Raw genomic sequence first — 22,951 nt, forward strand, 5'->3', positions numbered from 1 at the left:
ATAAAAGATTGTCGCTCACAGTTTAGACGCACAACCAGTGGATGTTGTTCATCTGTCCCCGCTGAAAACACAGTATGCTCTTTTATGGTCTAAATGGGAGTTCCTTACACAGAGTAGCCTACTTGCTTGCAAATGTTATAAACTTTGTTTTTACAATACTGCAAGAAAAAATGTTAAATTGTTTCTCCCAAACATTTAGAGCTTGTAGTTTGCATGTTTGGCAAGGGGCAGCCAGCTTGTTGGTAATTAGGTCAAGAAATCTTGTAATGTGCGCCCACCCACACTAAAGCAGAGCTGGAACAATTGGCTACTCACAACTGTCTGACATTTAGACAGGGCTTTTGGGGAGGGGCAGATGGGAGGGGAGGAGAGAAGGGAGGGAGTAATAAAAGGAGGAGAAACTTTACAGCTTTCTCTACCTGAGTTTGTTGTAATAAAACTTGTGTGTGCTATAATACATGAACAAAAATATTTTCCTTATTTTATATCTCAGAAAACCTTAATGTCTTACAATGTTGTTGATTAAGCTGGTATGTTATGAGTGTACTGCCATACAATTATTTTTGATTTCTTCCTCCATACATAATTTTTTTTTTACTCAGAATCACAGCATGAGAGTGGAGGATGTTATGCTGTGTCATGCTATGAAGTATTTTCCATCTGCTGATTGCAATGCATAGCATCAGGCTTACAATACAGGAGTACAATCATGAACATGTCCACAAGAATGACAGAATTTAACCCTTTTCTTTTGTCCCTAGATGAGGTATCAAAGAGTCCTCACCTACCTGCGGATATTTGGGACCACCATGTTCGGCGTGTCCCTCCTGGTAGGCATCTCCACAGCCTACATCATGGGCTACCAGTTCTTCACGACAGCCCACAACCACCTATCCTTTGGCCTGTATGGAGCTATCTTGGTTGTCCACCTCATCATCCAGAGCCTCTTTGCGCTCCTAGAACATAGAAACATGCGGCGGTCATTAGAGACGCCGATCAAACTGAATAAATCCTTGGCGCTGTGCATTGCTGCGTACCAGGAGGATGAACACTACCTGAGGAAGTGCCTGGTGTCGGTGAAGAGGCTGACATACCCGGGGATCAAAGTGATCATGGTGATCGATGGGAACTCAGATGATGACTTGTACATGATGGAGATTTTTAAAGAGGTGATGGGATGGGACAAGTCGGCCACCTACGTGTGGCGGAGCAACTTTCACCACAGAGGGCCTGAGGAGACGGACGAGAGCTACGCAGAGAGCCTGCAGCAAGTCTCCAGGCTGGTGCTGAGCAACAAGTGTGTGTGCATCATGCAGAAGTGGGGAGGGAAGAGAGAGGTCATGTATACAGCCTTCAAAGCACTGGGGAGGAGTGTGGACTATGTACAGGTAAGAATGGATAAGAGATGTATACTAATACCAGGTTTTTAAATTAGGAAAGATAAGGAAAGGGATGTATGGATGGAGAAATGACCGAAGTTAATGAATGGAGGACCAAGGAACGTCAATGCTGTAAACTAGACAATATTATATAGTAACTGGCTAAACATGTGGTGCATTTGTGTAACTGTACACACACCGTTAAGACAAGAACAGTTGACATCAAACGAATAGTGAAAGGAAGGTGAGAATGCAAAAAAAGACAGAAACAGAGAGACACAAACTAGGTTAACATAAAGAGAGATATAAAGGGAAGAGAAGTGGAGATGGAGACAGTGGTGGCTGGAGAAGGAAAGGTGGGCTCTGCCAAACCAAATATGGGATCCACAAAGAGTCTTTTGTGTTGCTGTTATACGCACAGTGGCTGTGTGCATCATGTAGCATGAAGAAGGGCAGCAGTAGCTGATGTCTAAGCGTAATAACAGATCTGTTTCTCAGAGCTGAGAGTTACATCATGTACAAGAGTGGTATTCAGGAGTCAGTGCCCAAAAACTGTGTCAGAGAGAGGTTGCATTTGGTGCACATTTGTCTGCTGGAGCTCATTTACCTTAAAGTCGCAGTCAATTACAACACAATTAACTTTCTCTGGACCTGTGATGCCATGAGCGGAAAACAGTTAGACAACAATAATGTCTGTGTTTGTTAATGACACTTAAATAATGTCCCTTGGAAAGGCCAGTTCCCAAGAGTGTTTCGCTGGTGAACACTGTCAATGCTAACATTGTGTGGTAGTGTGGGCTAAAATATAAAACAGGCGCAAACATTAATAGCATCACCAGGCGTGGTAACACAAACTGAGGAAATATGTTTTTATCATGATTGGTAGTTTAGTTCTGAATGGAGAGCATAGTTACTTTTCAAAGCAAAACTGCACAGCTTTTGAAAGAATAAACAAAACATCATACCTGTAAAGAAAAAGAGAACGTAAAGTTCAACATCGCTCAATCCACTGCACTCAGGAGTTTAGTTGCAGTGGCTTACATTAGCCAAATCTAATGTTATTATTGTTAAACTGGGTCAGTTCACTGACTTGATTCTTCTCTGCCTGTTCTACTATTACACAACTTTTTCGCATTTAGCATGATCACTTGTAGCTACAGCAATCCCTGCTCACCAAAAACACAAAGCCTAGCCTCAAACTGTGTCTAGAAAGTAAAAGCAGTTTAAAAAGGGTGGAGTGTTCACATGGTATAGTCTGACCCGACTCATTTCCCTGAAATCTACTCATTAGTATTGAATTGTGACAATGACTGCATTTTCCTATGCTATTGTTTTTCTTTGTATCAGTAAATTATCATGTTAAACTGCACCAAGAATGAGAAACTGTTTTCATTAGAAGGGGTTTACTACAGGACCATTTGGCTGTGATTGGTCCAATAAATTAACAGGTCCTTATAATAATGTAATAAACCTCCAGTGGTGAAAAAGAAGAAACACACAAATGAGGCACAAACTGAAAGCATGTTTCTCCCTTTAATACCTTCATATTTAATTAGGATAATGTATGTCACTGTTGTGTTTAATACAGTTTAGTAGGTTTACCATTGAGTGTTTATCTTATAAAGTGCATTGGACTGTTCTCTGTGGCCTTTACACAAAGTGATAGAAAATAGAGCTCCTATAAATTAACTAAATAGAAGATTTTCTCATTTAAAAATTCCTTTGGCATTAGACTTTGAGTGTATTTCCTTATTGCTCAAAGACTTTAACAAATACACACTGTATAGATCAATCGATTTAGCCAAACGGGTCATCTTGACCCATTTGTTTTACAATATTCAGCTGGTGAAGTTATAAAAAAAAACTTCTAAACAAGAACTTCATCACCATGACCGCTTAAGCATGATTTTAATCACTGTGCATTACTACATGGGGACTTTTGAGGATAAAACCTCTTTGATATGATGCTATGTAACAACACCTGCAGCTGGCTACAGCTTGCCAGAAACCTTGTGTTTAACAGCTACGCTTCTATAATCATGCCAGTACACTTCCACATGTAGGGAAAGGAGGGACAGTATGTACCTTTTCATTAACACGCTGCCCCTAACAGATGTGTCTTGTTAATAGGGAATGGGCTCAGCAATTGCTTTTGCCACCTCTCTGTGATAGGGAGAAAAATTACCATTTATAGAAGAAAAAGGAGAAAGCTGAAAAAGAGCATCAGGAAGATAGAGGGTGATTGTTTAAAGCTGCTTCTCTGATCTTTGTTGGAGGGGATTAATTACTGAATTTATTCATTTCGTTCAGGTACATTTAAATTGGAAGCATTATCTTTTACTTGTTTCACACAGACAGGCCAAAGGAGTGGAGCACTGCATTTATTTTGTGTTTATCTGTTTGGCATTCATTTGTGAGTATGAATAGACCATGTGTCCGCCACAAGGTAGAATAGAAAATATAACTTGTGACAAGTTATTATTTGTTTATTTTATACCCTGGGACAGTGGCACATTTATCAACATTTGAGTTTCCCATCAATGTAAATGTGCCAGAGTTACTGTAGCTTAGTAGCAAATTTCCATCCATAGTCCCTGAGCAGTCTGTTACAAATTAATGATCTGAAGTGTATTGTATACTAAGCTGCATGCATTAAAATGACTGCAACAGATGACCTCTGACCCTAAAACACTCTTTATTTTGTGTGCTTTATTCAGGTGTGTGACTCTGACACCATGCTGGACCCAGCATCGTCGGTGGAGATGGTAAAGGTTCTAGAAGAAGACCCGATGGTGGGAGGTGTTGGAGGAGATGTGCAGGTTAGTTACGAAACAATATGTTCTTAATCCTATCAAGTGATGCCTTTCACAGTTTTGTATCAGTATGTTAAACCTCTGACCTTTTTTGTGTATCAATTCTTGCCCAGATCCTGAACAAATATGAGTCATGGATCTCCTTCCTGAGCAGTGTACGGTACTGGATGGCCTTCAACATTGAGCGGGCTTGTCAGTCCTACTTTGGCTGTGTGCAGTGCATCAGTGGGCCTTTGGGAATGTACCGAAACTCCCTCCTGCACGAGTTTGTTGAGGACTGGTACAATCAAACCTTCATGGGATCCCACTGCAGTTTTGGGGATGACCGTCATCTCACAAACAGAGTTCTTAGCCTTGGGTATGCCACCAAATATACGGCACGATCAAAGTGCCTCACTGAGACGCCCATTACGTACTTGCGGTGGCTCAATCAACAGACTCGATGGAGTAAGTCGTATTTCAGAGAATGGTTATATAACTCCATGTGGTTCCACAAGCACCATCTATGGATGACTTATGAGGCTGTGATCACGGGGTTCTTCCCATTTTTCCTCATTGCCACCGCGATCCAACTCTTCTACCAAGGAAGACTGTGGAATATTCTGCTATTTCTACTCATCGTGCAGGCAGTGGCACTGATCAAGTCGTCTTTTGCCAGTTGCCTCAGAGGTAACATCGTCATGGTGTTCATGTCCTTTTATTCTGTACTGTACATGTCGAGCCTGTTGCCAGCCAAAATGTTTGCAATAGCAACAATCAACAAATCCGGATGGGGGACCTCTGGGAGGAAAACAATAGTGACAAACTTCATTGGTCTGATTCCTATATCAGTTTGGTTCACCATCCTCTTCTTTGGGATTATCTACACAGTAGTCCTACAGACGAGAAAACCTTTTCCTGAATCAGAGAAAATAGTTATGATCGTAGGAGCAGTCGTCTATGCCAGTTACTGGGTCATACTCTTGACGTTGTATACAGTGCTCATCAATAAGTGTGGGAAGAGGAAGAAGGAACCACACTATGACATGGTGCTGGACGTATGACTTACAGTCATTGTTTACCACTGAACTCTCCTTTTAGGTTGTTTTCACTCACACAATGTTATTGTTATGCAAATGTTCCTCAGATGCAGATCGGCTCTGGAGGCAAAATCTTTTGAGTTCAACCAAAATGGGCAAAGAACCAGAGTTTATTCAGACTTGAATGGCACAAAGACAAATGGCAGCAGCTGCTTTCTTTCATTCATGACCATAGCGGACATGATCTCAGAACACCAGCATGCTAGCTCTCCTAAAATACTTTAAGCCTAATATATTTATCTGAAGATCAGCTAGCGTAGCCTAACTAGCTAACCCACATAACTGACAAGATTACATGCATTGCAGTGGCAGCAAGAGCGCAACATGCTTTGTAATATTAGCTACCTCTTACCCTTGTCATTTTCACTGGGCTTCAGTCTCATTTGACATCCAACCAAAGAAACTGTGGATTTCTGGCTCCACCCATTGGGGTTTAACTTGACCTATATGAATATTTTTCCTCCAGAGCATCATTGTGTCTCCAAGTAAGGTTTGAAAACCCCAACTAGACACCAGTATGCCCCTCACAAATGGAAGACAAAAGACTGCAAATATATTTCTGCACAACACTGAAATTTACGTTTTTAACTGTAAAAGGTGTTGGGGAAGGCAGTGGGCATCATTATATAATGATTGGAGTTGTAATCTGCATGTATCAGGATAGTCTGTATGGATCTCATCAATAGATGAGGTTTACCACTTCACCATTATAAACACACACAAAAAAAAATGGACGTGAAAGAGTTCCGCTGAAAATTGTTGGCAGAGCTACAGGATCAATACGCATGAGTGAAAATCTTCAGAAAGGGCCTTAAAATGAAGAGCTGCTCTCTTTCTTTTGTTGCATTCATGTCATATGGGATAGATACAAACTTCCTCATAGACTTCACACATTGTAAATGTATTTATGATGCATCTGTTTCAACAAAAAGAACAGAAAACCATTTAAGTCAGTACACAATTGCTCCATGTGTTAAGTTATTCGCTCCCATGGGTGATTACAGTGTTTGATTCACTGTTTCAAATGAATCAAAATACATCACTCCGGCACATGTATCCTGAATGTGAAAAGGTGCAAGACTTTATAAATAGGTTAGACATTTATCTGAATATATACTGTAACTAAATGTGTGGATACTTCATGTCCTGGACAGTTGATATTCCCATATGACGTAAATGCAGTATTTTTCTCGACGTTTACAAAGTGAAAAATCTCAAACTGATCACGGATTGGTAGATCTAATCTCCACCAGGTGACCAACGAACATGTGACCAGAAGAGACGATGTATCATTGCTGCTGTGACTGTTATATTTTTTACAGAACCAACAACTTTTCTTTTTTTTTTTTTTTCTTTTTTTAAATATGAATGACATTGTGTATTGCAAAAATGGTTTTTAACACTATTATTGTTCTTTCTACGAAGTTGAATGATAACCACCAAGTAGACACGGAGGACACGTTCCAATCCAAAGATTTTGAGATCTTTGTTGCCTTCCTCATGCCCTTGCTCTCTTCCTTCCTTCACATACTGTATTGACTGCACTTCCTCCTTGCATTGAGTTGAACAACCAGCAATGGAAGAAGTAAATGTGAGAAGAAAACACAAATGGATCTGATGTGGGAAAAGTACTACCTGATAACAGGAATGTGAATAATGGGCACTTGATGGAATGAAACAAGTCTCGTGTTTGCTGTTGACCAGGAGCAGACATGAGTTTAATCCTTATGCACTTTTATGTCTCTCTTGTCATCCAGTGTGATGCTTGCCGTAATCAAGATGAAATACCTCAGTGGTTCTCTTTGCATTGCATCAAGGCGTCAGGATGCCGTCCAAAGACTGATGCATTCTGAAGGTCTCAAGTAATTTATGATCTATTAGTGATATTAATATAAAGGTGTCCTTTTTTATATTCAGTTTCTTATTAAGTCAAAGCTGGATCTCTCTGCCTTGTTGGCCCTTTGCTGTAGCCGTTTACTTATTTTGTTACCTTGTACTTCAATGCATTTTTATACATATAGACATTTTTATTCTATTTTTGCTTAGCTGCCAAAGATTCTTTATTTTCATTTATGTTTTTATAAAAAAAAAAAGGAAAAACATATTTGTTATACAATGACTTGTATATCTGACCAAACAATGTGAAATTATGAGCTGGGGGTTTTGTCTGCAATAACAACAATGAAAATGCAATTTGTAGGGATAAGTTATTGATTTCAAGAGGTATGATGAACCTGTGTTTTTGTACTTTGTACATAGAAAACCAGCATATTTATGTAAAAACATTCTGTGGTTTATAGGAGTCTGTACATGTTCTCTGGTATACATGTAATGCCCCTAAGGTTCCATTATGTTTACGCTGCAAAAACAATAAATACATTCAGAAATTATTTTGAGATGTACCACATGAGAACATAATTGCTAATACTTTTTTTTAAATGTTAGATATTTTTGAAGTGTTGAACCTATATGGAGTCATGTCTCCCAGGTTGAGTTTATACAACATATAACAAAGCCAAAGCAGACCGAAAAGCTTCTTCCGAAAACATATCTAGAACATTTGCACAAAATCTACAGATTATGCACATTTTAAATTTGTGAGGTGCCTTATCAATCAATAACAACAGAGAAATTGGCAACATTTTGATACAGTTTTAAAGAGAGGTTCTGTTTGAGGTTTTAATTAATGAGACCAATAACTGAACCATGAGGTTGTTTTCATGCCAAACTCGTCATGGGCAGTGTTATCATCAAGCACTTTTGTGTTGTGCCAAATAAAAATAATTATTGTTTTAAATTGCTGTTGTTGGGACTTTTCATTTTGCTTTTCATTACTTTGATTGTAGTGCAGAAGCGGCTCATTTGAAAGTCAAAACACTAATGGGTTCTTGTTCCAGGATCAATGCTTCATCTTTAACTAACCATGTGGACTGGAAAAAAGCCATTGCTAGCTTAGCATTAATGGGCTCTCTCTTTTCAAAGACCAGAACACTTTTAATGTGCTCCACTTTCTATTCAGTCATTTGTCATGTTTATTTTGCAACTCTTACCAGTTGGAACAGATGACGAGGAACATATGAATACATCTGCCACCGGTGAATTCCATGCAAATAAATAAGAATAAAATATATTTCATCATGGTGACATGGTCTCCCTGATGTAAATGAGTGGGTGGTATAGGATTTGTGGGAAATTAGTTCAGGTGAGGGGTCAACAGGTGAGGGCTTGAAGTTTTAATCATTAATGGGTTGTGTGAAGACTAACGTTTCATTTTGTTGGTGAACAACAATCTGTCAGAGAATGAGCTGCTATAGAAGGGACACACCTTTCCGTTTTTAATATTAAAATGAAAAAACATATGATGACTGAGTTGTGAAAAACTATCTAGGCCAAAGGTGAGTCAGCCCATCTGAATCTAGCAAGAATTCCCAGATGACCGGTCCAAGACAGACCCAGATCTAGCACCCTAAGAAAAATAGTTGTGTTTATATGTGTTAAAAGAGGTGTGTACAGGACATGGACACATAAATTCATGGACGTTAGTGAAAACTCTGCCCAACATGTGCAAACACTCGTAATTTGGAACTCAGTGATCACAGTGATTCGGTGAAGTGGTGATGACCTGTTGTAGCCAGCTGGCCAGCAATGTGTGTGTTAGCTCTGCATTGAATCAGACAAATCATGAAAGAGAGAACAGAGATCCTGTATCAGAGGGTGGACGGTTGTCAGGACAAAAGAAAACTTATTTGCTGGATACACAGACACAGATTTGGGGTCAGGGCAGGAGGATATGTCTTTAAATCATTGTTCATGTGTAAAATCATTTTGTGACTCTTTTCCTTTGTCTGTTTGTTCAAACACGTTTCTTTGTTCATTGCCTGTTGGATTTCTTCACTGGCACCAGGGATGGAAACTTTACACAATCAGTGGGCCATAGCCTGTCCTCTGAAAACATGGGACCAAACTGGTTTTTCCATTGATGTTACCAAGTGTTCACTGCAATGCTATTGCTTTTCATATTAAGTGAAATTGACCATCATCAGTGTTGAAGGATTAGATGCAGCAGACTATGAGAAAATACCCTAACAAAAACAAACCCTGAGCTAATCCAACAAGGCTGTCTTTGTTCCTCTGTGACACTGTTGTCCAAAAACACATCAGTGAACATGTTCCTACATCATTACACACTACAGCAGCAATTGTGTATTACATTACATTTAGTCATTTGGGATATGCTTTTTACCCAAACTGACTTACAAGTTATATAATATTTATATATGAAATAAATAGTCCCAGACAAATACACTATTTCCTTCCGATTGAGTGAAATTTGGTAAAAAATAAATAAATAAAAAAAATACATTGCCCATATGCTTTGTAAAACATCTTTGGCTATTTTTCTGATAAAACTAGATTCGTAAACTGTTGTTAAAGATCACCGTTTTCAGTGGGGGTTAATGGCCTTAGGCGTTAATTGCTCAGATGGGATAGGAGAGTTAGAAAATGTTGAAAAGATTAAGACATTGTGGGTCATTGTGGGATTTGCAAATAGGAGCAATGTATAAAAACACCAGTAGCCTACTATATCTTAATAACACTAAACGTGACAGCAACTTGGATTCCATTTTCCAACCATTTTTCATGAAGCATGCAACTTTAGCCAGATATAACTGAAAGAGGTTAGAGGATATTGTCATAAAAATACTGACACGTCAGAAAATATTAAGCTTAGGGTAGGAAAATTCTAGTAGAAGCTAGATGGAAATTATCACTGTCCAACATTTCAATTGTCTGTTTTCCATGAATCCATTCCCTTAATCTTCTTCTTGATCAAATGTATTGGTGCATTTTGAGCATAACTGTGAGTGAATAAAGATTAGTGATTTATATTTGTTTACAGTGGAATAACTTGGATCCCAGGGTTTATATTAGAAAATATTGATGCAAACCATGTCTTAATATATCCATCTGTTTATTCTGGAGTTGTGTAACCTTCTGCTTTGGTTTTTACTATGCACACTTTCAACATAGGTAGCCTAGTTGTGTCGATGTCTTTCTTAATGTCTTAACCAAATCCTTTCATTGTGTCATTTCATATTCTACAGTTGAAAGTATTGAAACCGGCTTTTCCTCTGTTTATGACCCAGCTATAATTCATGTGCCATAAAAATCCACACAAACACTTTTATAAACTCTCTGTGTCTGCTGTGTTGTATAGCTCAGTGAAATAAATCTCATGCACACAGAGGAGAATAGCACATGTTGGTCAAGCACCAGCACAGTAGAAGCAGCCAGGCTTTTCTCTCGGTGCGTCAGCAGTCGACGCCATCGCTGCTCTCACACTGCCAAGTACATTACAGCATTGCTTAGTGCTGTTGCTAGCTAGCTAAATGACTCCCTACTGTCAAACTCTCTCCAACAACTGACTGAATCGTACCCTGTTTGTCCCTCTTAGCTGGGAGCTACTTTTTTAGAGGGATTTGCGACTACCCTGCCTACACGTAGCCCTACCCCTGACCCTGCCCCCAAAACCCTAACTCTAGCGCTAGCCACAGATTTTTAATTAATATGTTAATGTCAATTTACTTCCCCAATAAAAATTACATCACAGACTCTTAAACTTTGACACAACTTGGCTGACACAAAGTTCTGTGAGGATCACAGCTCCCCAGTGGTGTAATGTGCTGGACCATGAAATTTGTTATATTATAATTTTGCATCAGAGAACACAGACTTCCTGGAAAGAAATGATTAAGTCATCTTATGACATGTGATTGATGTCACTGATATGGCTATGCCCGCTTTTAATCCCCATTAGTACAGTATTTAACAGTTCAACTGGTCAACAGTGTTTAGTGTGAGCAATGTGGCAATCTACACAGTGATAGATATGAGTGTGTTGTTTATTTTACAGGAGCTTCATCCATCATTGCTTTTCTCAAGACATGAACTTATTGGCTAATGCACCGCCTTTTGAGCAGTGGTAATGCTGGGCGGCCATAGGACACCACAGTGACTCAGTATTGGAAAGCGATATGATAGAAATGGAAGCAAAAAACAAAAGGGTTCCTCTGCAATGTTGGAAACTGCTCTTAAATACATTTACTTTAATGCTGAATTTGCTCCATTATCACAAAGCTTCTAGACTGGTATATAAACTGTTGCTAATGCTTAGGTTAACAATTAGCAAAACTTGAATGTATATCAAATAAGACAGACACAGGAGCAAATGGACATCAGGCCTCGAAGGGATTCTTGTACCAGTGATGAATCAATAAAATGACAATTATTCAAATGAATAGAAAAACTGGTTCATGTTTATTTGATGAATATGATATTGTCTTTGTTTAAAACACGCTCAGTTTCTGACTGCTGCAATGCACCAAGGTCATCTATAATACCAAGATCAGTCACAGCTCAACTGTAACACATGAATTTCAGCGAGTGTCACTTGATATGTATAAAGAGGTGAATTTAAAATTCAGAAATACATCCTCAAAATTGCATTGAGTGCATGGGTATTTCTGCATCAAACTCAGAGCACGCAATCTAAACAATGGTCAACACTTGTGAGAGAATAGCTGTAAATTATAGAGTATGTAATAATGGGATAGAAAATTTTAGGCTAGAGAGACTAGAAAGCCCTCTGACTCAAGTTAGATGAAAGGTGATGCCTGGGAAAAAAGCAACAGCAGACCTCTGTTTTGTGCCCCAGAGGTTTCGTTAAACACGAGGCTATGAAATTGAAAGGCAAACTGACCACAAACTTGGCTGCAGCCATTACAGTATGTCTCAGTTTATTCCCTGATTAGGTTACTTTCTGATTGGGTTAGGTTTGTTAAATCCATAAAAAAAAAGTTTGGAGGTATAGTTACTCATAATAAAAACCTTGATAACAGAAGTATGTGCATGAAAATGAAAAGTAAAAGTCATCACCATACATGAACATTATTAGCAGAGAATCCAGTGTCCTTTAATTTGATTGAAAGGTGCACACACATTATTTTCTGATAATCCTGCACAGCTGTACTTTTCTTTAGGGGTTTGGATGTCAACTGTTCAGGATCAGGTGAGTACACAGTCAAAAGTTTCCCAGAGGCATGATGGAAAACTGATGTATATGGACTCAGCCTGATCTTGCCACCAGAAAGTGACCCTCTGCAACCCTGCTTCCTGGTTTCTTGTTTTCTTTAACGTTTGTTCGTGCTTTGCAGGTTCTCGGCTCCTTAGCCTCTTTTATTTCTTTTTCTAATTTCTTAATGGATCTGAGGTCATTTTGCGATCCTAACAGACCCTTGGGTTTTAGGCTCTTGGCTAATTGACATGTCAGGGTGGGGTAATTTTCACAGTTTGATGCATCCCATACACCCCTGCTCTGTGGAGTTCCTCACCCTGCTTTGAGGATTAAAGCATCTTTCATTTAGATCATTTAAGAGGATGTTGACCTCCGCCCATCTCCTCCAGTCTCAACCTCTCCTGCCACCATGATGCTTCTTCTTCCTCAATAATTCATTCCGTTTCATGTTCTTCACTTGTTTTTTCTCACACCACGTCTTACTATTCCACATTTCTCCTTCTTTTCACTCCTCCCGGCCTCAATACTTCCCCATCTTTCCCTTCCTTTTCCTCTCCTCTGAACCCGCTAACCACGTAATGAGCCTAATTCAGTGGCGCTAATTGTTTTAAAAACTCCCATGTGTTCTTGTGCCTCACAAAGAATTAAAGCAGTCATTGATGACAGTAAAACCCTTTTCTTTTTTTGCATAGCAAGCACCAGGTATTTTAAGTTTAACCAGCACAGTACCGGTGCTACAGTTTGACACAGAGGTCTTTAGAAATATGTGGAAATTTGATGGGAAGATGTTGTATACAGCACTGGATAGTGTTCTGTCTCTATTTGGTAACATGCAGCTGCTGAGTGAAACTTTAATGGTTCATGCTGGTAAAGTCCAGACGCCTGTTGCCCTACAGGCAAATGGCTGGCCACCCACAGTCTGGCAAACACACCACAACTTGATGTAAAGTTCACTCTAGATATCCCGAGGTCTTCATTCTGACAATTGATACATTTTGCTCAGTAAATTCATAACTGTTTTTACTGCTGCAGACCTCAAGGAAAGTTCCATGACTGATAAGAACAATTATGACAGTAGAGAGTTTTTTGTGACCACTGCACACAGTGAAATACACACTTATAGCTAAATTCACAACCAGCCACTACCTACCTGACTTTTTTCTTGCATGTGTTTGTTCATAGGGCATTCTGTTTGTGTATGTGTATGGTGTATCTATGCACTCAGTATACTGTATGTATGTGCGTGTGAGAGAATGAGGACTCCAGCTGTTGCTTGATTTCCACAGAGAAGAAGTTCACAAGGGTCTCTCTCTCTCTCCCTGTGTGTGTGTGTGTGTGTGTGTGTGTGTGTGTGTGTGTGTGTGTGTGTGTGTGTGTGTGTGTGTGTGTGTGTGTGTGTGTGTGTGTGTGTGTGTGTGTGTGTGTGTGTGTGTGTGTGTGTGTGTGTGATACAATGTAAAGAATCTTCCTGAAACGTGCAGTAAGCATTTTAATGTAGTTTTACACTATCAATGCACTTTATATCAGTATTTATTTGATTTATAGTGGCTGGCAGCAGCAGTGATGCCATACTGTAATTTTACAGTATTCAGGCTGTTGAATAAAAATAAATTTTTTTGTTCTCTTGTTTTTTTGTTGTTGTTTCTTTTACAGAAAATCAGTAGGTTCTGATATTGTGGTCATTGTGGTATGTCTGTGATAATTTTGCAAAAATAATTAATAAACAACTTCTATAACTCTATAGATAGGCTAGATTTAATTGTCACAAAACCAAGGTTAAAAACAATGCAGTGAAATGCCATTATGCAAATGTTTATTGAATAGCATAGTATCAAAAAGTAAATAAATAAATAAAACGATTGTACTGCATGACGGAGATTGCCCCCTACCAAATGTAACAACACGTTAGAGTTAGAGCAATTAGAACTCCTCCATGTTATTGTTTTAAATAAAGTAAGACAACTATCTTACCAAACTTGAACATGACCTTGGATCAAACAATAGTGCTGAATATAAGTCAACTTAGAAGAAATAAGCATTCCGTCATGAAGAATAACATGAGGGATGATTGCGACCTATCATGTTAAAATATTTAAAATTTGTGAAAATATGCAGCAGTAAGAACATTTAAAAAAATATGCATAACATCTAGGGGGGGAAAGTAGGCTGTGTTCCACTCGAAAATACTCTGTGAAGTAGACGGGTGTCCCTCTTACAATAGTCCTATGAGGCTCATGTTTTACCTCTTCAAAGACTTCTGTGAGGAAGCTGCATGCAGAAAGAGACTGGGTATGTAGGTGCAGACAGGCCAGATTTAGAGAGGAACCTTCAGGGCCAGGATGAGATGATCATCATCTCCCTGTCTGTTTTTGTTCTCCTCACCTTTTTTGCAGTGTTGCCACTCTAAAATACCAACAAACAAAATAATCAAAATAACATTAGGATTAGAATGTATCATTGTTTAATCGATGCTTAAAGCTAATAATACCGATGTCTCACATAAGTGGAATCTTAAAACACACTACGTAGCCCAACCTCTTGCTGAGCATCAGGATTATTTAAATAACTTTAAATAGATAATGAAGTTTTTTATTGCCATCTTATTTGTAGATTCACACCCAAGTGATGCAGAGGAAGCAGGACTTCTTGTTGACATGTACAGTAGCAGCGCATGTCCTTGAAAGTGTGTCCATTCATTTACAAAAATACTCTAATTTACTGTCATTTTTAACAGGGCTGATGTGCTGTTGTTTCAAAAGAAACAACCCACAATTGACTGCTAGCTAAAAACGCATCACATAAAAGCAGTGTATTACTGTTGAAAATCGACTACATTAATAGTAATTGTTTATATTGTAGGAGTCTAATCCATAAAGAAAACTCAAAAACTGAATGCACCTACTGTATGGGAGTGTAGTGAATAAGTTAAATTTCATCATGGACACAATTTAGTTTCATTTCCATGGAAACACACTGAACATGAGGAAGGTGCCTTGTGCTGCAAATCAGTGTTTTTTTTTGTGTGGGTGTGTGTTTTTAGAATGACCGAAAAATTTAATTAGCAAACATCTCGAGACAAAAATTAGATGAAACATACAAATTACAGAAAATCTACAAAATTTGATTCGCTAATTTGTGAGCTCAAATCTTCGTATGGACATACAATTTTAGAATCATTATATCTTATATTAAATGGTCCATTGTAGACATCATTACATGGTTTTTATTACTGTGACCTAGTTGTCTGTGCACTGACGGTGACAAGAAGCCACAATTACGTTTATATATATTATACACATAGCATATAAAAAATCTCTGAACCATACGAAGAATGAAAAAAAACAACAACTATACCAATCGTACAGGAATGCCACATATCCTTGTCTGTATGGGAAAATTGTGAAACTCCAAACTGGCCCCACAGTGAGTACTAAGATGGAGGCAGAGACCTTATTGACCATGAGTTGTTGTGTGGGTGAGTGTGATTATCAGATTATTGAATATCTACACACACGCACACACCGCCTTAACAGGATCCATGTGTCCTCTTTCTTTTCTATCTCTGTATTTCAATTTGTGTTTCTCATTTGCCATCTGTCTTACACACACCACTTCAGTCCCACAGAGCCCATTGTACAAACTCTAATCCAATAAAGCGGAGTGAATCTGACCTCTCCCAGTGGAAGCTGATTAAAGGACCACTGACTCTTGTAAGGGAGGGGTCTCCTTATGTGTCTGATGACCACTTCAGGTTCTGGATAGTGATACAAATGATAACAGTAGTTATCAGGCAGAGAGGGTAGAGGAGCAGATATAGGAAGTGACCTTGATTCTCAGTGGAAATGTGTGAATCATTAACCATCAGCAGAAAAAGGCTGTTATTCATATCTGTCATGATATGTTATTCATTATATTCATTATACTGTATGGCAGCAACTGTAAGTTTTTCCTTTATAAATGCATATAATGTTCAACACGGGTCCAAGTTAAAACCATTAACCAATGCAACATTTTTGTGATGCTGTCAATGACAATAATGAGTAATGAGGGTGGAGAGACTTTATATTTTTGAAAATCCCCACCGGGATAAACAGCAAACCATCATAATAGGCGCAAACAATGAAGAGTGCTGGGAAAGCCCTGAGATGAAGGCAGCGCTGGGCACGCACATCTTGACAACAGACGCTCATGACAGCATTCAGGACGACCAGTTCTGCTCTGTTTTATGCAAGTCAGGGAGCACAACCACAACTTTAACTCCTCTAGTTGACAAAAACCCATTCAAGACTCCAAGAACTGAAAAACAGACTGGGCTGCACAACAGAAAGAATATAAGAAAAACATGAAGTGGAGTGGTGATGAAATGCACTATTTTCTCTCTTTTTTAAGTGAATCCTAAAAAAAAAAAGTTCTACAGGTTAGGAATTATGAAGTCAGGACATGAGACTTATATTATCACTTAACTTTGGATCACATATTGTTTTCAACAGTGACTCCATTTACTTATTAAAATGCATCTCATATCTAGTCTATAATGATTTAAGCTTAATTAAATTTACACCGGGTGTTAATGTGTCTCCAGTATCCACATTGAGAACTAATAACTCAGTCCAGATCATTGAGAACCAGTAACTCAGTCCAGATCACGCCACATCGGTTCAGCCAATAATTATTTTCCCACCAATTTCCAGTCTTCATGTCTGTCTGCATTGTGTTCCAGTCAACATAAAACCCAATAACCAAAATTGTACTCCACTTGTGTTTAATGTTTTTATACTGTCTTTGGCTGATCATATCACAATTTGTCCTCAATGCATTTTCACCTACTCTCATGTGGTCAAACATTCCATTGTCATCCATGCAATTACCCAAAATGCATTTGAGTGCCAGCTGTAAATGGGCTTAAGTATGACATGGTCTGACCATTTGAAACACTCTCTAATGGGATAGATCAACTTTGATTATAATCAAAATGAGATTAGATGTTGTGTGATCTCTCTTTTACAAATATTTTTATTGTCAAGTAAGAAAGAAAAGCTTAAAGCATATAATCATTAGCAATTTATTGCTAATGCAATTAATTGGTCAACATCATTTACAGCATGGTAGAGCAGTGATTAGCACTGGAGTCCCCGAAGACGTTTCTGTGTTTTGCATGTTGCCCCTGGTTCCTTGTGCACATTAGGTCAACTGACTCTAATTTGCCTGTATGTGTGAATGTGTGAGCTTAGGGTTAGACCTGTTATGGACTGTGGACCTGTCCAGACAACACGTTCTCACCCCCAGTGCGTCAACAGCCTGACGAACGGTCACTGTCCCTCCTCGTCACATGCCTGACTCATTAGGTGCCCGTTTTTCGTCAGGTTTTGACGCGCTCGGCTTTCAGTTGATTCCAATGCAATCCCCTTCGCGGCGATATGTGACGCTCAGAGCAAGTGATCCAGCGGAGCCGGCTGCGGCACTGACAGACGCTGTGAGCAGAGGAAAACTTTTTCTTTTTTTCTTTAACTTTTCCTTAAATCTTTATTGAACCTGATGCTGCTGTGTCTGACGTAGCTTTCGGCAAGGACGTCCTTTCGGTTATTTATTTATTTATTTATTTATTTAGTGATCATGGTGTTTGGTGCAGAATAATCAATCAATAAATAAATAAATTACGTCCTTGTCGGAAGCTGCGTCAGACCAGGAGGGGGGGGGGTTGTGGATTCTACAGGTGAAGACCACTTCCGCGTTCAAAAAGCTGCTCTGTTTAATCAATATTCTGAAGAAAGATCTGATTATTAGCCATAACGCTGTAACCATCCAAGGAAGACTGTGTAACAATGTGCTTCTGCTGAGTCCAAAAGCCCTGTGTAATATCAACTTTATTTTAAGAAAACACGCTTTGTTTCCAATGTCATATCACAGAGAAGCACTACATTACCCATAATCCTCATATTTATCAGCGACGTGTCTGATTGGTTGAGCTTGCTGTTACCAGCAAATGAAAAAATAAAACAAATTGAGCTTATATTATTTTCTTAGTAACTAAAAGGTCTTAACATCTTTTTTGTTTTCAACATTGAATAAAAAAAGGGTGCTATATTGTTAAAATTCAACAATAAAGTGCATAAAAGTTGGCTTGACTTCTTTCTTTTTTTCTTTTTTTTCATAATTTTCACCAGCATCTTTCTGGTCCACATCACATCACATTTATTGTAATTTTTAATTCAATGAGTGACATTTTATTTTTTATCTGAAAAACATTATTATGAATTCAAGGGTCAGAGGTCACTGATTAGTGTTAAATTTAACCTTTTTGACCCTGTTTCCTTGAATAAATCACTAAGACTTTGATGCGGGAAGCTGAGATTTTGATTTGATTTTGTTCAGAGCACTAGGGACAAAGTTTCTGTAGAATTTCAGACCTGTCGGACGTCCAGAAGGGTCACAGCTGACCGTCCAGGCTCGTTTCTCGGCCTTCAAAGCCTAGATTTAGAAGCCTTTTGTCTAATAACGTCTACATCCTTGGGGTTATAAGGCTGAAAGTTTCATGCATTTGTCCGGGGCCTAAGGCCATCCACCATGTGCAATTTCAAACCCGTGCGACCTTCACAAGTGTCAAAGGTCGCTGATCTGTGACCTTTTTGACCCCGTTTCCTTGAATAAAACACCAAGACTTTGATGCAGGAAGATGAGCTTTTAATATGTGGTCCAGAATGTCTAGTAGATTGTGTGTGCAAAAGATTCAGAGCTCTGTGACATTCAGAAGGGTCACAAATAGCCAAAAAGCAATGCTCCTTTCTCTGACCTTATATTAAAGGAGAAATGCAATTCTTTAATAGCTTCCAGATGCTTTGGCCTATCAGGCTGAATTTTTAGCTAAAGGAGCTGGTGTACGATCAGGAAGTAGGGGAGCTGTGCATAAAGCCAATTGGTAAGTGTCAAAGGTCACAGGGGTCAAACATCAAAGTGAATCCAGCCATTCCTGCTTTTTCTCAACAAAACATACACGCTTTAAGTTATCATCATGAAATATTAATAGGTTGTATATCAGAGAGTCCTCTATCAGAATATTTTGGTCCCGTTGCTCTAGGGGCCCCAGGGGGCCCCGGGGGGCCACTTGGCTTTCCCATGCTCCCACAGAGTTGGGTGTCGGGGTGATGGATAAGGGCCTCACCATGAGTCCACAGGCCAAGTTTCAAGTGATTTGGTCGGTTTCTATGGAAACAGCGGCCTCAAGGATACAGAGGAATGCGGCTGTTTGAAGCCCCGCCTCTCGAAAAGTAATGGCTCAATCAGGACCAAACACACATCTACGCGTTCGTCTTGGGCCCCCGAACCATATATTACGAAATCAGAACTGTACGACTTTTGGAAATGTGTTTTGTCTATTTCGGCTTTTCTGACAAAGAGGGTCTCTCACGCTTTAAGTCTGACAGACTCTGAGTCAGAAAAGCCGAAATAGACAAAACACATTTCCAAAAGTCGTACAGTTCTGATTTCGTAATATATGGTTCGGGGGCCCAAGACGAACGCGTAGATGTGTGTTTGGTCCTGATTGAGCCATTACTTTTCGAGAGGCGGGGCTTCAAACAGCCGCATTCCTCTGTATCCTTGAGGCCGCTGTTTCCATAGAAACCGACCAAATCACTTGAAACTTGGCCTGTGGACTCATGGTGAGGCCCTTATCCATCACCCCGACACCCAACTCTGTGGGAGCATGGGAAAGCCAAGTGGCCCCCCGGGGCCCCCTGGGGCCCCTAGAGCAACGGGACCAAAATATTCTGATAGAGGACTCTCTGATATACAACCTATTAATATTTCATGATGATAACTTAAAGCGTGTATGTTTTGTTGAGAAAAAGCAGGAATGGCTGGATTCACTTTGATGTTTGACCCCTGTGACCTTTGACACTTACCAATTGGCTTTATGCACAGCTCCCCTACTTCCTGATCGTACACCAGCTCCTTTAGCTAAAAATTCAGCCTGATAGGCCAAAGCATCTGGAAGCTATTAAAGAATTGCATTTCTCCTTTAATATAAGGTCAGAGAAAGGAGCATTGCTTTTTGGCTATTTGTGACCCTTCTGAATGTCACAGAGCTCTGAATCTTTTGCACACACAATCTACTAGACATTCTGGACCACATATTAAAAGCTCATCTTCCTGCATCAAAGTCTTGGTGTTTTATTCAAGGAAACGGGGTCAAAAAGGTCACAGATCAGCGACCTTTGACACTTGTGAAGGTCGCACGGGTTTGAAATTGCACATGGTGGATGGCCTTAGGCCCCGGACAAATGCATGAAACTTTCAGCCTTATAACCCCAAGGATGTAGACGTTATTAGACAAAAGGCTTCTAAATCTAGGCTTTGAAGGCCGAGAAACGAGCCTGGACGGTCAGCTGTGACCCTTCTGGACGTCCGACAGGTCTGAAATTCTACAGAAACTTTGTCCCTAGTGCTCTGAACAAAATCAAATCAAAATCTCAGCTTCCCGCATCAAAGTCTTAGTGATTTATTCAAGGAAACAGGGTCAAAAAGGTTAAATTTAACACTAATCAGTGACCTCTGACCCTTGAATTCATAATAATGTTTTTCAGATAAAAAATAAAATGTCACTCATTGAATTAAAAATTACAATAAATGTGATGTGATGTGGACCAGAAAGATGCTGGTGAAAATTATGAAAAAAAAAGAAAAAAAGAAAGAAGTCAAGCCAACTTTTATGCACTTTATTGTTGAATTTTAACAATATAGCACCCTTTTTTTATTCAATGCTGAAAACAAAAAAGATGTTAAGACCTTTTAGTTACTAAGAAAATAATATAAGCTCAATTTGTTTTATTTTTTCATTTGCTGGTAACAGCAAGCTCAACCAATCAGACACGTCGCTGATAAATATGAGGATTATGGGTAATGTAGTGCTTCTCTGTGATATGACATTGGAAACAAAGCGTGTTTTCTTAAAATAAAGTTGATATTACACAGGGCTTTTGGACTCAGCAGAAGCACATAATATTGTTACACAGTCTTCCTTGGATGGTTACAGCGTTATGGCTAATAATCAGATCTTTCTTCAGAATATTGATTAAACAGAGCAGCTTTTTGAACGCGGAAGTGGTCTTCACCTGTAGAATCCACAACCCCCCCCCCCTCCTGGTCTGACGCAGCTTCCGACAAGGACGTAATTTATTTATTTATTGATTGATTATTCTGCACCAAACACCATGATCACTAAATAAATAAATAAATAAATAAATAACCGAAAGGACGTCCTTGCCGAAAGCTACATCAGACACAGCAGCATCAGGTTCAATAAAGATTTAAGGAAAAGTTAAAGAAAAAAAAAAAGTTTTCCTCTGCTCACAGCGTCTGTCAGTGCCGCAGCCGGCTCCGCTGGATCACTTGCTCTGAGCGTCACATATCGCCGCGAAGGGGATTGCATTGGAATCAACTGAAAGCCGAGCGCGTCAAAACCTGACGAAAAACGGGCACCTAATGAGTCAGGCATGTGACGAGGAGGGACAGTGACCGTTCGTCAGGCTGTTGACGCACTGGGGGTGAGAACGTGTTGGTCCAGAGTCACCATTGCCTTATATCAGCTGGGATAGGCTCCTGCCGCCATGCGTCCCTGCGTAAATAAGCAGTAAAGCCAATGGATGGACCTAAAAGTGAGGGACATCACTAAAGCTTCAGTGCAGTATCAACTAATCTAAATGGAAGTGGACATGTTGACAGAGGATAGTTGTGATAGTAACAGGCAGATAAAAACATTTTTTCCCCATCCAAAATCAAAGACAGGTGGAATTGAATGGTTTCGGAGGATCTGAGCTGAGAATCTGTGGGCCAACGCGAGGGGTCAGAAACTCAGTGATTGATGAAAACTCGAACCCACCTGTGCCTCAACAAAACATCAGTGCATACACTATAAACTGTTACCCAGAACTTGAGAGAAAATGTCCCACGCAGATACACTCAATTATAGAATCGTTAATGTTACCACTTATTACAAGGAGAATACCCATCATGGCAATTTTCCACCACATTATCTTCACAGTTCTTACGGCAGTCCAAATCCAGGAGGTCATATCAGGGCCAAAGACAAACTGACGCTATACTCCAGGTTTGTAGAAAACTACTATAGAGCTTATAGAGGATTTGAGCTGTCTCCTTTGGGGGATGGATTTACAATGCCGTCGAATATGTTTTAACATATGCGTGCACCATATACAGTTCATGGACCTCGTAGCGAGACATGTAAGGTCAAAAAACTATGATACATTCTTTTCCCTCCCCAGTGGCTCTCATGAGAACATGCATGTACCACTCTCTTCCAAGCCCTCTGCCCTGTTACCAGTCTTTTCTCTTGAGGTCAGATGCCTTTTCATCTCACAAATCAAATTCGGTCATTTTTCTGTTAGTTACGACAGCAGGTTTTAATAGTCACACAAATAGAAGTCACAAGGATCATCTAAGAGAGAAATGTGTTCAGCCTAAACGGAAGCTGTCCATTTACTGGTTACAGATGTGGTTGTTGTGGACTTCAAAGCAGGGGAGCCTCCAACAACGTGACTTGATTTGAAAGTCAACATGAATGTGAGCATTAAGACTACAACATGTACC

General features: G+C 39.5%; 1 protein-coding gene across 1 annotated transcript; it reads left to right on the plus strand.

Annotated features, from left to right (window-relative positions):
• Window positions 1-761: 761 nt before the first annotated feature.
• Window positions 762-5,235, plus strand: has2 (hyaluronan synthase 2; the record flags this gene model as incomplete). The annotated part of the gene is made up of 3 exons (XM_083989247.1): window positions 762-1,388; window positions 4,097-4,198; window positions 4,306-5,235. 3 exons carry the CDS (start codon window positions 762-764, stop codon window positions 5,233-5,235), a joined length of 1,659 nt encoding a protein of 552 aa, XP_083845373.1.
• Window positions 5,236-22,951: the final 17,716 nt, after the last annotated feature.

This window comes from Trachurus trachurus (genome assembly GCF_905171665.1).
Source record: "Trachurus trachurus genome assembly, chromosome: 16".
Lineage (NCBI taxonomy): Eukaryota > Metazoa > Chordata > Actinopteri > Carangiformes > Carangidae > Trachurus > Trachurus trachurus.